We start from the raw sequence: 13,887 nt of genomic DNA on the forward strand, positions 1-13,887 counted from the left end.
GTACTCTGTAAGCAACACAATTGTGTAAAAAATCAATCTACACCTACAAAGAGCATTTTCCAAAATATGTTATTTAAAAAATGAACACAAAGGTACGCTTCCAAAAAAAAAAACATTTTATTTTGAAAGTGCGGAACACCGGAAATGATGCTACAAAGACGCATTTGTAATAACGGGGGAAAATTATTCTTATTTAACTCACTTTGTATCGAATAAATTGCATTTTAAATTTATCTTTTTATTTACATTTCAACAAAACTTTCAATTTTTGATATACCGTATTGAAAGTAAGCAGGAGAAGTTGGACTTAAAAAGCTACATTACCCATAGTGCACCTTACCGGAAGCGTCGACTAAATTTAAACTGTCCGACATTAGCATGTAGCTCCGTCCTGAGGAAGGTTTTTACCAAGCTTAAATATCTTACTTGTATTTTATTCAGTTTTCTGTTGTTAGTGAGTCGGTCTATGTGACTTTCTGTGCAGGTGGAGACTTTAGTTTTGTCATGACTTTGCTGGTTATTGTGGGTTAGCATTGCTATGCTAATAGCAGCAAAAAGGTGATGCCTTTAAGTTTGTAGTTTCTAAGTTGTAGCTCAGAATGAATTAGGTCTTCGGTGTAGAGTCGTGAGTGTTATTTTATTAAGAGGTAAACTGGAGGAGGCCACCATGACTGTCCCTGCTAAGGAGCTTTCCAACCTGCTGAGCATCATCTCAGAGGAAGCCTGCTCCAACACCTTCGAGAGTCTGTCCGCTCACTTCCATCACTACTTCGGTAAGGCGGACCACTTCAGGGCGGGCTCGGTGCTGGTCATGCTGCTGCAGCAGCCGGACCTGTTGCCCAGCTCCCCGCAGAGGCTAACTGCTCTCTACCTGCTCTGGGAAATGTACCGAACCGAGCCGCTGGCCGCCAACCCGTTCGCTGCCGTGTTTGCCCATTTGCTGAACCCTTCACCCGCTGGAGAGGAACCGGAGAGAGTTCTGTCCGGTAGGTCTCCGCCTTTCACCTCAGAGCTGTGGCTGTTTAACAGAAAAGTACTGATGTATTTATTTTTTATATTTATTTATTTTTGCCTGCACTTTTTAAAATTATTTTAACCTAACGAAATTTTTATACCCTTCCTTAAGGAAGTTTTAGGGTAAACAAATTTAAAAAAAAATACGCATATTTGTCAGAAAAATATTGTAGGCCATAACTATAGATATGGAGTCGATTCATTCGCAACGCCCTCATTGGCCAGTTTAGGTGATGTGATTGGTGTACCACGTGACTTAAAGTTCCGTCAGTTTTATTTTAGCTCATATTTATTTTTAGCTACCCCGCTAACCCTTTTATTTTAGCCCTAACCCAGGAAATACCCTTAGATGTTGATTTTTTTCATATATGTATTTTTAAAGGTGGAATTTGCCTTGTTAATTATGTTAAACTGAAAAAAAATATATATGACAAAAGCGGGATTCAAACTCATGGCAGCTTAAGGAAGAAGTCTTGAGTCAGGCACCTTAGACCACTCGGCTATCCTGACACGGTGATAACACACAGGCACATTACGTTTATGTAGAAAAGGTCCGGAAAACTTACCCATAGTCCTGGGAGCTATTGATACCCTTCTGTATCAATGGCCATTTCTAATATGGAACTACATGAGTAAATAACTGCAGACATGTGAAGGAAATAAATATATATATATATATATATATGTATAAATAAAAGGTACAACTGATACATTTTAGGCAGTTGCTAATGGTCCGGATCCGCACTTCAGACAATCCTGACTATTGTTCCGGCACTTCCTGTGAGCATGCGTCCGCATGCGCACTAAGCCGACTGCCGTTAGTTATGTCACTGCCGGACCTGTGTCCTTATAGCTATAGTTTTGTCAGTTTTATTTTAACCCTAACCATATCCCCAACCCAGGAAATACCCTAAAATATTTTTTTTTTTTTTTTTTGTATATGTATTTTTAAAGGTGGAATTTGCCATGTTGAATATGTTAAAATGAAAAATAAAAATGTCAGAAGTGGGATTCGAACTAACATTGACGGAAGGAAACGTCCTAAGGTCTAGCACCTTAGACCACTTGGCTATCCTAACATGGCCCAGGAAGTGTCGGAACAATAGTCAGATTTGTCTGTGGTCCGGAACTATAGACACTTTATACATTTTATGGTAAATATCAGCCGATAATATCACCCAACTGTAATTATTTGCGTGTAAATCAGGGTTTTCCAATCTTGGGGTCAGGAACCCATGTGGGGTCACCTCGAGTTTAAATGGGGTCGCCTGAAATTTCTGAAAATTTTACATCTTTTTTTTTTTTTTTTTTTTTAAGTTATTGTTGTTTTTTTCAATTAAAGCAACAAACAATATTGTACAATTGTATTCTAAACTCAAATATTCATATAGTTCAACTAAAATGCAGTAAATATATATATCTGAGCTAACATACAGTAACTGTAATAGTGTAACAAACATGATCAAAAACTAATTCCAGTAAAAGAAAAATGTTGTTGGGCCTTGCCAGAAATTCTTGATATCAAAATGGGGTCATGAGCCAAAAAAGGTTGGGAACCACTGGTGTAAATATTAGCTCAGTTTTTGTGCTTTAGTGGAACTGGTTTGCTTAGCACAGCAATAATGTCCTCCTGGGTTTCATTTTTTGATGGAAACCTTTTTGCATGTCTCCCCTGCTCACAAGGCTTTTTTCTTCAATTAAATTAAGAACTGAATCTATTTGATTTGCGTCAATCTTTGGTGGTATGAAGATCATACCATTAGAACAGATGAAGTTTCTATAAATGAACTAATTCCCCTCTTTAACCCTTTGTTTGCAGGCTTCCTGGCTCCAATCACCCAACCAGAGAAGTTCTTCCTCTCTCAGCTGATGTTGGCTCCGCCCAAAGATCTTTTCAAAAAGACGCCCCGACAGATTTCCTGCATGGATGTCAGCAACATGCCTCAGTCCATAGATATCAGCGGGCTGCAGTTAGCATTAGCAGGTTAGCCTCACGCAGAGCAGGTCCGCTTGAATATGGTTAACTCAGCATCTTTTGTGTTAATATAGTGAAATGTATTTTTATTTTCTGTGCAGAGCGTCAGTCGGAGCTGCCCACGCAGAGTAAGGCCAGCTTCCCCAGCATCCTCAACGACCCTGATCCAGACTCCTCCAACTCAGGGTTCGACAGCTCAGTGGCCAATCAGATCACAGAGTCTTTGGTCACAGGGCCCCGCCCCCCTTTAGAGAGTAAGAGTTATAATTTGATCTATAGCAGACGATGAGGGTTAGTGTTGAATCTAGTTTAGGTAACTGTATTGAGTCTATAACCTATAACCAGTGGTCATTTTGTCGACTAAAATTTCTTGTCATAGTTTTTGTCAACTGTTATGCATTGATCCCAATCAAATCTGTCTGTGTGTGTATTTATAAACATTACATATCGGGTTGATCAATGATAATCAAATCTTTAAAAGAAAATGTAAAAACTCTTATCCTGCATATTTAGTTGACTAAAACCCTAGACTAGAACTGAACAAAATCCTGATAACTAAATTTTGACTAAAGCTAAGTTGCGTTTTAGTCAAAAGACTGACTAAAACTAAATAATTATGTATTTATTTGGTGTCCAAATAACGACACATTTGATCCACAGGTCATTTCCGTCCAGAGTTCATCCGGCCGGCGCCGCCTCTGCACGTGTGCGAGGACGAGCTGGCGTGGCTGAACCCAACAGAGCCCGACCACAGCATCCAATGGGATCGCTCCATGTGTGTGAAGAACAGCACTGGGTTGGAAATCAAACGCATCATGTCCAAGGCCTTCAAGAGCCCCCTGTCAGCACAGCAGCAGTCACAGGTAAAACACTAAATAATAATACCAGCAGGCCCTGATGGAAGAACTAGAGCTATTAAATGCATTACATTTAATTGGTTAAAACCAAATCCCCCAACATGCAATATGTGGACTGAGAAACTTAGAGAAATATACCACATGGAGAAAATCACATATTGTTTAAGAATGGGGCTATGCGATGGCACTACAGGGGTAGTTGAGAGACTAGAAAATTAACAAATTAAGTTTCACTCTAGGTGTGAGATTACTGGAAAGGATAAAAACTATAAAAATAAATCTATTCAGGAGCCACTAAATCAATATTTTTCAACCTTGGGGTTGGGAGCCCATCTGGGGTCACCTGGCGTTTAAATGTGGTCGCCTGAAATTTCAGAAAAATTACAAAATGGATTTTTGAATATTTTTAAATTATAATTTTTTATTTTTTTTTAAACAACACACAATCTTAAACAACTATTTTTATACTTTCACTTTGTGAATATAGTGCAACTAAAATGCAGTAAAAAAATAAATAAAATAAATATCTGAGCTCCAATATGATCGAAAACTAATTCTAGAAAAAAGTGTCTTTGGTGTCACCAGAAATTCTTGATATCAAAATAGGGTCATGATCCAAAAAAGGTTTGGAACCACTGCACTAAATACTGTTTTTCCTCTTATTTACAAAATGAGATATCTTTAAAATGTGTGTTATCACCAGTGTTGGGTGATAACATACTTTACTGTGCTAAGGCTGAAAAAATACTGTTTTAATTTTGGGGCAGCTGTTTTGTGCTTTATATGCAAATCATTTATGGTTGTTTTATAGCAGTTGATCAACAGTGGATTATTATATTATTACAGCACTGATATGAAGCTGTATGGACACAAATGACCCAAAATAAATAATACAATTCTTTAATTCTAAGTAACTTAAAAGTTACTTTTTCCAGTAACGCATTACTTTTTGATGTAAGTAATCAAAATAGTAACTGAGTTACTTTGTGGATGAAGTAACTAGTTACTTTTTTTCAGTAATTAGCACAACACTGGTTTTCACTCATTCATTCCATCATTACGCTCTATTGTTGTTTTTAAATAGTTTTCTAAGCAAAACGTTGTAGTCAGACAAATGAGGTATTTGGATTCAGAAATAAAAAGAAACTTACTTGAGCCAAAACAGTTTGAGAACCACTTAAAGCAGTGGTCCAAGCAGACTCCAGAAAGAAACATGTTTTACTAGATGGAAATCTGCTGAGGCCACCCACTTATTATTCACTCCAAACCAATCTTGTCAATCTCACATATCTGGTTCTTGTTTGTTTTTTGTTTATTTGTTTCCTTTTTCTTCTTTTTCTTTCTTTGATTTTTCGTCACCTGGTTGCCTTTATGAATAACATCGTTTTGTTAAAGTAATGTATTTGTGGCTGAAATGAGTTCAGATCTGCTAATGTTAGTGTGATTGTTACTATCGGTCAATCACAACACAATATGGATACAGCTGTAAGAATTATAGAAAATGTAATAAGTTAGAAAATTGTTTGAAAATGTATCAGTTGTCTTTATAAAAATAAAAAACAAGCCTTTTTTTTAAAAAAAAAACAACAATCGCTGGATAGTGTTTATAGAAAAGCAGTGAGGTAACTAGAAAGGAAAAAAAAAAGTGTAAAATAAAATCTAACACTTAAAAGATTATTTAGATCAAAGTAAACACGATAAATCTAAAAATGAGATTGTGTTCATATTTAGGATCAGGTGACTGTTCCTGCTGCTTCCACTGTTTAACTTTGGTGTCATTACGTGACTTTTCCATAGAGGGCAAGAACAATTCTGACCAGAGCAGTTCGTGAAGACTTTTACTCAGTGTTTATCAAACGTAGTGAATGAAACATCTCCGTATTGTGTCTCTGCAGCTTCTCGCCGAGCTGGAAAAAGACCCTAAGCTGGTTTATCACATCGGACTGACTCCAGCAAAGCTCCCTGATCTGGTGGAGAATAACCCACTGGTGGCCATTGAGATGCTGCTGAAACTGATGCAGAGCAGCCAGATCACTGAGTATTTCTCTGTGCTGGTCAATATGGACATGTCCCTGCACTCCATGGAGGTGGTCAACAGGTGGGTGGGGGACGAAGTCAGCCCCAAACATTAGCAGCAAAGTGCGGCAGATGAACCAACCAGGGTTGGGCTCAGTTTTAATTGTAATTGCGTAAGTGACAATTAATTACTATTATGGTGTAATTATAACTGTAATTTTAATTTTTTAAAAAGATTACTGTTGTAACCATAAATTAAGTAATTAAGTTCAGGTAATTGACTTTGTAATTGTAATTTACAATTTCATAAAATGCAAGTTATAGTTCTGTGACTTACAAATACATAGTTAATATGAAACACATGTTGATAATAATTAAGTTTTACAACTACCTGTCAGTTCTGTTGAAGATCATTTTCCCATTTAAAACAATAAATATATCTCGTGGTATAGTGACACACCAAAAACATTATTACCAATATTTGAATGAATAAGGAATCCTAACAAGGTAACCAAGAGATGAAAAATAAATCATATTTGTTAGTGTATTTTACAGCTGAATTAAGACATGGGTCAAAACTGACCCATTATCATTAGAGATGCTAACAGAAGAGGAAGGTTATGTTTTATGGGCTTATTTAATAAAGGCTCAGTAAGTGTGATTATTTGTAAGTAATTGAAAACATAATTGTAACTTACAATAATTGTAATTAGGGCCTGAGCACCAACAGTACCTAGGACCCTATTGTAATAAAAGTTGTTTTTTTATCATTATTATTATTATTACAAAAAGTGATCGCATTTTTGAGGACCTAAAGATGTTCACATTTGCATGAAAATTTGAACGCATATTAGGACGAGAAATTACATATTTTGGGGGAATTGCACATGTGAATGGCAAAATTACTCAATAGCACCCCTTGAAAATTGGCATTTGGTGGAGTTAATACAATTAGATCTATGACATCATCACTGTGGAGGTAGGACTGATGAGCCTTTGCCGGTGTCATGTACTGAGATTATAACCCTAACATAATCCAATAAACAAATAAAACACGTGTTCGTTCCCTTTGAAAACAAAAATAAACAAAACTGAATTATTATTTTTTTTTTTTTTTTAGCAAAAATTCATTTTCCTGTAGTTGGCATGTGCATACATGCACATATACAATCTCAGTACGACGCTCACTCAGTACATGACACTTGGAATGTCTGCAAACTACATGGTGTCTGATTAATGAATTTAACGGCCATTTATAAATATACGTCTTGCATCCAGCACTGCACTGTTAAAGTGCTTCACACATTCATATTTTTGTTTTAAACGTACATGGTTATTTGGTTTGTTATAAAACTATCTTGACAATAAAGTTGAATCTTTATAGATTTAAATATTCTTCTTAGCAGCCTGTTCACTTGGAAGTTATTAGGAGTTTGTAGAGCTAAGTAGATGCTAATTAATCATAGAAGCTTTCATTTGTATGTCAAAAAAATGCGTTATGGTTTAACCCAACCGTCATTCATTGTCATAGCGCCACCTATTGGTAAAAGGAAATCATAGGCAATGTATTTGCACAGAATGTTACAGGAAAGTTTGATATAATCCTTGAAAATGTGGTTTTGAGGGCTGTAGTCGTAATTGAGTTGGAATTGAACATGGATAATTGAAGCCATAATTGTAATTCAAAAATGTAATTGACCTTAACCCTGCAACCAACTAATGAATGTGAGTACCAACATGTGTCTCACCCTCTTTTACCTCAGGTTGACCACAGCAGTGGATTTACCTCCAGAGTTCATCCATCTGTACATCTCCAACTGCATCTCCACCTGTGAGCAAATTAAAGACAAATACATGCAGGTAGAGTTCCCTTTGATTCAAAGAAAAGGTCAAAGCCTGTAAACGTGTCAGTGTTGTCATGTTTTAACGGTGTATCATGGTCTGCATTATTCCACCTCAGACTCAGAATACCGTCTTTGCTTTTTTTTCCAGAACCGCCTGGTCCGCCTCGTCTGTGTCTTCCTCCAGTCTCTGATCAGAAACAAAATCATCAACGTTCAGGACCTTTTCATCGAAGTCCAGGCTTTCTGTATCGAGTTCAGCCGCATCCGTGAGGCTGCTGGACTGTTCCGCCTCCTAAAGACTCTGGACACAGGAGAAAACCCCACAGAAGCCAAAGCTGCTAAATAAGGACCTGAGGGGGAGGGGCTGTTCAGCCAGGACAGTCCCAGAGAAACACATTGTTCACCAGTCATTGTTATGATACATGACAGGAGCAAAAAATAAGTGCTGCTCGGGCATATGGGACTATAGATTTTATAGATGTGAATCTTTCCTGCTCACATCAGATCAACTTTTCACCTGGAACTATTTACTGTGGATTTTCCTGAACTTTACAAAAGCTCCACATTTCTCTGTCTCTTGGAAACAAGCCTTTGTTAAAAAGTAAATAAATAAACGGATATGAGGGGTATTTCATCAAAGTTTTGTTGATAGAGCCACGCCTACAGTTTAAACATGGTTTGAGCATCTGATCAGCAACCCTAAAACCTGACTCCCTCTCATTCCATTCAAAACCGCCACAACAATAAGACCCACAAGATCGATCACAGATTTAATGATTAGAGACTTGAGGGGGCGACTGCTCTGCTCAGACCAACAGGATGTGATGTCATCTGTTACTGAGCAGTGAGAATACAAGTTGGACATGATTAGGAAGTTTTTGTGGTTTGAACATTTTAAAAGTAGTAAAGGGTTAAATACAGGTAAGTCTCAAAAAATGAGAATGTCATGAAAAAGTGTAATGTTTTGGTCACTCATTTCAGAAAGTCAAACCCATATATGATATAGGCTCATGGCACAGGGTGAAATAGTTCACTCCTTTATTTATTGAAATGTTGATTATGGCTTACAGATAACGAAAACCCATAATTTTGTGTCGGAAAATTAGAATATTACATAAGATCAATAAATAAAGGATATTTCAAACAAAAATGTATGACTTGTGAAAAGTATGTTCATTTTTATGCACTCATTACTTAGTTTCTGAAGTCCACAGTCAACACAGCATCTACCAGGACATTTTTATATATATATTTATAGATACTAAGTTCATTTTCCAGCAGGACTTGGTACCTGCCCACACTGTCGAAGGTACCAAAAGCTGGTTCAATGACCATGGTGTTACTGTGCTTGATTAGTCACCAAACTGGTCTGACCTGAACCCAATAGAGAATCTATGGTGAGAGACACTAGACCCAACAATGCAGATGACCTGAAGGCTGATATCAAAGCAACCTGGGCTTCCATTACACCTGAGCAGTGTCGCAGGTTGATCACCTCCATGCCACGCCACATTGATGCAGACATTCATGCAAAAGGCACAACCAAGTAATGAGTGCATAGAAATGAACCTACTTTTCAGAAGTCTTACATTCTTGTCTAAAATATCCATTTATTGATCATATGTAATATTCTAATTTTTTGAGACACTGAATTTTGGGTTTTCATTATCTGTAAGCCATAATCAAAATTTCAAGAAATAAAGGCTTGAAATATTTCACTTTGTGTGTCATAAGCCTGTATCATTTATGGGTTTAACGTTTTGAAATGAGATGTTAAACTTTTTCATGATATTCTAATTTTTTTTAGATGTACCTCTATGTTGTTATTTAGTTCATTTATTATAGAAAACAACTGAAGTATGTGATCACACACTGATCATGTGAGTTTGATGAGTTTTTCTTAACACCTGTCAGCTTTTAATAAGAGACAATGCTGTAACTCACAATCAAATAATATGTAATTCGTGAGTGTTTGTTGAACTCAGCACTAAACATTAAATTCAAATTAAGATTACCGGAGTACACGTACGTAGTGTTTTAGGGTTAGGATTAGGTTTTAACCCTATATCGCTACAATTTGTTAGGGTTAGGTTTACGGTTAGGTTTAGTCTTAGTCACGTGACCGAAACTGGCCAATGAGGCGTACGAATAGAATGTAGGTATATTGGTACTGCAACCGTACGGATAGCCACTGCCTATTAATATCGTGCCCTGTTACTGTCCCTGAAGCCCCTCCTTCTCTGTATATTCAGAGCTTTGTCATTATTAATCTCTAATTAATGAATGGACATTTATGTCCATTAATTACATGTACTTTGGTAACCGTACCAATAGCACCAGGGGTTGTCCGTACGGCAACTGTACAAATAGACACTTTCTTTAAAATACGTATTAAAGCGGTATTAATATAAAAAAAAAAACATAACAGAAGTCTTATTGACTCCTTTTTCCTTTTGTAGATCTTTGTTGAGTGTTTTAAAGCATCACTAAATGACTTATTTAATAATGATGACGTGGTTTCATGAGAGTGCGTCTGCAGCTTAAGCCAAGTCTGCTGCTTAAACCTGGTCGAGAGCACAAACCTCTAAGTATAGAAATCAATATGTTCAAATCTATGGGTTTTATGAGCTTTCGTGTTGTGTTGCCGCGTTTGTCATTCTGTGTTGTGTTGTTCGCTCTCAGGGCGTTTTGTGTTGTGAGCTTTTACGGCCACCGTAGCGCAATCTGGCAAAAAGAAAAAAAAAAGTAAACAAAACACAAAACTAAGAGGAAGTCTTCCAAATGATTTATGTAGAAAAAGGTTGGACCAGTCACAAAGAAGTGACGTCATCAATGTACAATATAATATATCATATTCTCCACCAACAAACATCTGATGACAGACAGAGAGCACAGTATCTACATTCAGCTCATAAATCCTCTACAGGGAATACATTATTTAGCACTATACAATAATATCTCATATATTCACACAGAGAAACATTTTTACACATTTTGTTTGAGGACCACCTCACAGAAGTCCAATTCAAAGCTGGTGGAGCTGCTGGTGGAGCTGGTTTCCAGCGGCTGACGGGTTCACCTGTAGCTGAGCACGTGTGGGTCAAAATAAATTAAGCTGAAAGCATCCAGTGTAGTTAAACGTAACTTTCTGTCTATGTTTTTAATCAGATGTATTAGCTGAGGTCAGTCCTGCTGCCTCATTTATACTGTACGTCTATTGCATAATAACCACACAAATGCAGGAAATCTATAGAGCTTATGCTGCGTCACCATACAATGGCTTTTAACACTTAGAGCTATAACTCGTACTGAGAGATATTTCAAAAACTATTAAAATATACATAATTATATGCAATGGTCACAAGTAGTGCTTAATGGCATCACAGCACAGACAGCTATACGTATAGGAGGGCAGTGATGGAGGAGGAGGAGGAGGTGCAGAGGAGTTCAAGACTTGACATCAGAGAAGCCTGTGTAGGTTTCACTGCAACTGGATGATGTGCTCAGGTTTCCAGAACCGCTGCCTTCTATTGAACACACACACACGCACACACACACAGGGTTAATAACAGATCAGGGTATTTTAACGGGAAGTTATTATAACGTATGTGGGCTACAATGTAAATCCCTGGTCAGATTAACTAAGGTTCCATCAATATGTAGACTTCATAGGTAGAGGTGCCCACATACTGGACCATGCAAACTCCAACATCAAAGCAACATCTGGAACAGCAGATGTCCTTACAGACATTTTCAACACCTCCTTGTCCTTTGACACAAGGCTTGAGTAATGATCCTGGTTCCCCACCAAAAAAACAGCTGCCTCCTCCAGGGTTGAGGTCAATTATAATTGTAAATGGTTCATTGGTAATTCATTAAGTTAATTCATGACATAATTGTAATTGAAATCTTTAGTATGAGTGTGGTTTGCAGTTTGGTGACCTTTATGTAATAACAACTGACTAAAAATCTAGTTAAGTTTATCTGTGAACATAAAGGAGTTAAAGACTGATAGTACAAAATTAAATAAAATGTTAATAAGATAATACTATTGTTCCATTTCGATTGTTTAATGGGTTTACTAAAATTGGCTAAAATTTACTAAGATAATCTGATATTTGGAGGGGTCTTTTACTTTTTCACTTTTTAAAAATCTTAGAGCATGGATGAGTCTGAACATGGTCGGGGGTGCCATCATTATTAAGACGGTTTACAACATGCTTTGTTATCTTTGTTTTTTTTAGACTAGTTTTTTGTCTCGAAAGAGGGGAATGAGGTGTATTGACTGCTTCATATGGTATTCATTTAATGCAATATACAATTTACCTAGATTTGAGTGTTGACCTTTGCATGCTTGAACATGTTTTCACAATTAAACCCAGCCAGCACTGTTGCTAGAGTGACATATTGAAACCAAGGAAGTTCCTTGGTCCCAGACTAGCTGCAGCTCTATGTCATAAAAGTGTCCGATTCTGGCTCCTTTAGGCCCTCAGTAAACATTTGTTATTACCTCTCTTTGTGCCAAAGCTAAAGCCTTATTTAGACACCATGTTGGTTTCAGGTTTCTCGTCAGAACATATATGTGTTCTCTTTCCTGTTTTTCCTTAGAGTAGCGTTTGGCTTTGCTCCTCTCAGACCTACCATAGAGGGTCTAATTCAGACACTCATCTTCACTTTGTATTAATAAATTGTTATGTTTATATCAAGAAGGTGTCCGCGGAGAATTCTTCACATCATCACATCAACATTTAGAAAAAGAGAAACCCACCACAATTAAGGCATGAAAAATGGGAAAAAAGTGGAAAATGAGGGAAAAAAATGAGAAACATCTCAAATCACAGGTAAGGCATAAAAATGAAATGCTTTTTGAATTTTTTTTTCTGAGATAGGGCTATAGCAAGACCCTAAAAACTAGTCTAAATACGATGTGCACACGTACTGGGATAAAAATGCACTAAGGCATGAAAAATGAAAAAAGTTGAGAATGAGAAACACCCCAAATCAGAAGTAAGGATAAAAACAGAAAATTAATTAGATAAGGTTCTCACAAGACCCTAAAAACTACTCTAAATATGATGTGCATATTTATACTGGGATGAAAATGAAGTAAGGCATGAAAAATGAGAAAAAATGGCAAACACCCAAATCAGAGGGAAGGCTATAGCAAGGCATAAAAATTGAAAAATGTTAATAAAAAGAATTTTCTTGAGATAAGGCTATAACAAAACCCTAAAAACTAGTCTAAATATGATGCACACACTTTAACTCGGATAAAAATGCAGTAAAGCATGAAAAATGAGAAAAAGTTGAAAATGATAAATATTCCAAATCCAAGGTAATGCTATAGTAAGGCATAAACATGACATGCTTAGAAATGCTTTACATTTGAGGTTTCTTGGAGTTGGTGGGGATTGAACTCAGGTCTGCAGTCATGCAAAGCATGCACTCTACCACTGAGCTACACCATCACTTTAATTATTTGAATATTAGACAAACATTGGAAAATGAAAAATTAGAAAAAAGACCCCTAATAAGAGGTAATGCTATAGTAAGGCATCCAAATTGATTTTTTTTTCTTCATGAGATAAGGCTATCACAAGACCCTAAAAACTAGTCTGATTTGCATACTTATATTGGGATGAAAATGCAGTAAAGCATGAAAATTGAGAAACATCCCAAATCAGAGGTAAGGCTAGAGTAAGGTATACAAAACAAAACACTGTGCAACTTTTCTTTCTTGAAGATGGTGAGGATTAAATCTATGATCTCATACATGCAAAGCATGCATGCTACCACTGAGCTACATTACCACTTCAAATGTATTAAAATGAGAAAAGATGACAAACACTCCAAATCAGAGGTAATGCTATGGTAAGGCAGAAAAATTGAACAATTTTAAGATTTTTTTTTTTTATTTATTCTGAGATAAGGCTATTACAAGACCCTAAAAAGTAGTCTGATTATAATGTACATATAATGTACAAACTAAACCTGGGTTGAAAAGGCAGTACAGCATGAAAAATGTGACAAACACCCCAAATCAGAGGTAAGGCTATAGTAAGGCATAAACATGAAAAATGTATACCATTTATTTCCCCCTGAGATAAATCTATTACAAGACCCTAAAAACTAGTCTAAATATGATGTACATACTTATACTGGGATGGAAACACAGTAAGGC

General features: G+C 36.7%; 2 protein-coding genes across 11 annotated transcripts in view; one reads left to right on the forward strand and one right to left on the reverse strand.

Annotated features, from left to right (window-relative positions):
• Nucleotides 1-293: 293 nt before the first annotated feature.
• Nucleotides 294-8,856, forward strand: cnot11 (CCR4-NOT transcription complex, subunit 11). 2 transcript variants are annotated; one of them, XR_003672655.1, is made up of 7 exons: nucleotides 294-986; nucleotides 2,834-2,998; nucleotides 3,091-3,243; nucleotides 3,650-3,852; nucleotides 5,742-6,035; nucleotides 7,626-7,722; nucleotides 7,855-7,890. XR_003672655.1 is itself a non-coding variant. In XM_028436248.1 (7 exons), the coding sequence occupies exons 1-7, from the start codon at nucleotides 668-670 to the stop codon at nucleotides 8,050-8,052; spliced, it is 1,338 nt and encodes a 445-aa protein (XP_028292049.1). In that variant the 5' UTR covers nucleotides 295-667; the 3' UTR covers nucleotides 8,053-8,856. The 2 variants fall into 2 exon arrangements, 1 of the variants encoding a protein (XP_028292049.1); XM_028436248.1 differs by having other exon boundaries at nucleotides 295-986; nucleotides 5,742-5,944; nucleotides 7,855-8,856.
• Nucleotides 8,857-10,489: 1,633 nt separating this feature from the next.
• The window catches only part of LOC114454897 (guanine nucleotide exchange factor DBS-like), a 58,307-nt gene continuing 54,909 nt past the window's right edge, over nucleotides 10,490-13,887 (reverse strand). For 4 of the 9 annotated variants that reach the window (XM_028435776.1, XM_028435773.1, XM_028435770.1 and 1 more), the window contains one exon: nucleotides 10,493-11,233. In XM_028435776.1, coding sequence (XP_028291577.1) covers nucleotides 11,154-11,233 — 80 coding nt within the window. In that variant the 3' untranslated portion in view covers nucleotides 10,493-11,153. Of the gene's footprint in view, nucleotides 11,234-13,887 lie in introns of all 9 variants that reach the window. The other 5 variants (XM_028435772.1, XM_028435774.1, XM_028435767.1 and 2 more) reach the window with 3 other exon arrangements.

This window comes from Gouania willdenowi, chromosome 21, assembly GCF_900634775.1.
Source record: "Gouania willdenowi chromosome 21, fGouWil2.1, whole genome shotgun sequence".
Lineage (NCBI taxonomy): Eukaryota > Metazoa > Chordata > Actinopteri > Blenniiformes > Gobiesocidae > Gouania > Gouania willdenowi.

Coding starts and splice junctions, on each gene's coding strand:
- cnot11 (XM_028436248.1), top strand. CDS start 668: ATGACTGTCCCTGCTAAGGAGCTTTCCAACCTGCTGAGCATCATCTCA. Junction 987..2,833: donor ACCGGAGAGAGTTCTGTCCG/GTAGGTCTCCGC, acceptor CTTTGTTTGCAG/GCTTCCTGGCTCCAATCACC. Junction 3,853..5,741: donor CAGCACAGCAGCAGTCACAG/GTAAAACACTAA, acceptor GTGTCTCTGCAG/CTTCTCGCCGAGCTGGAAAA.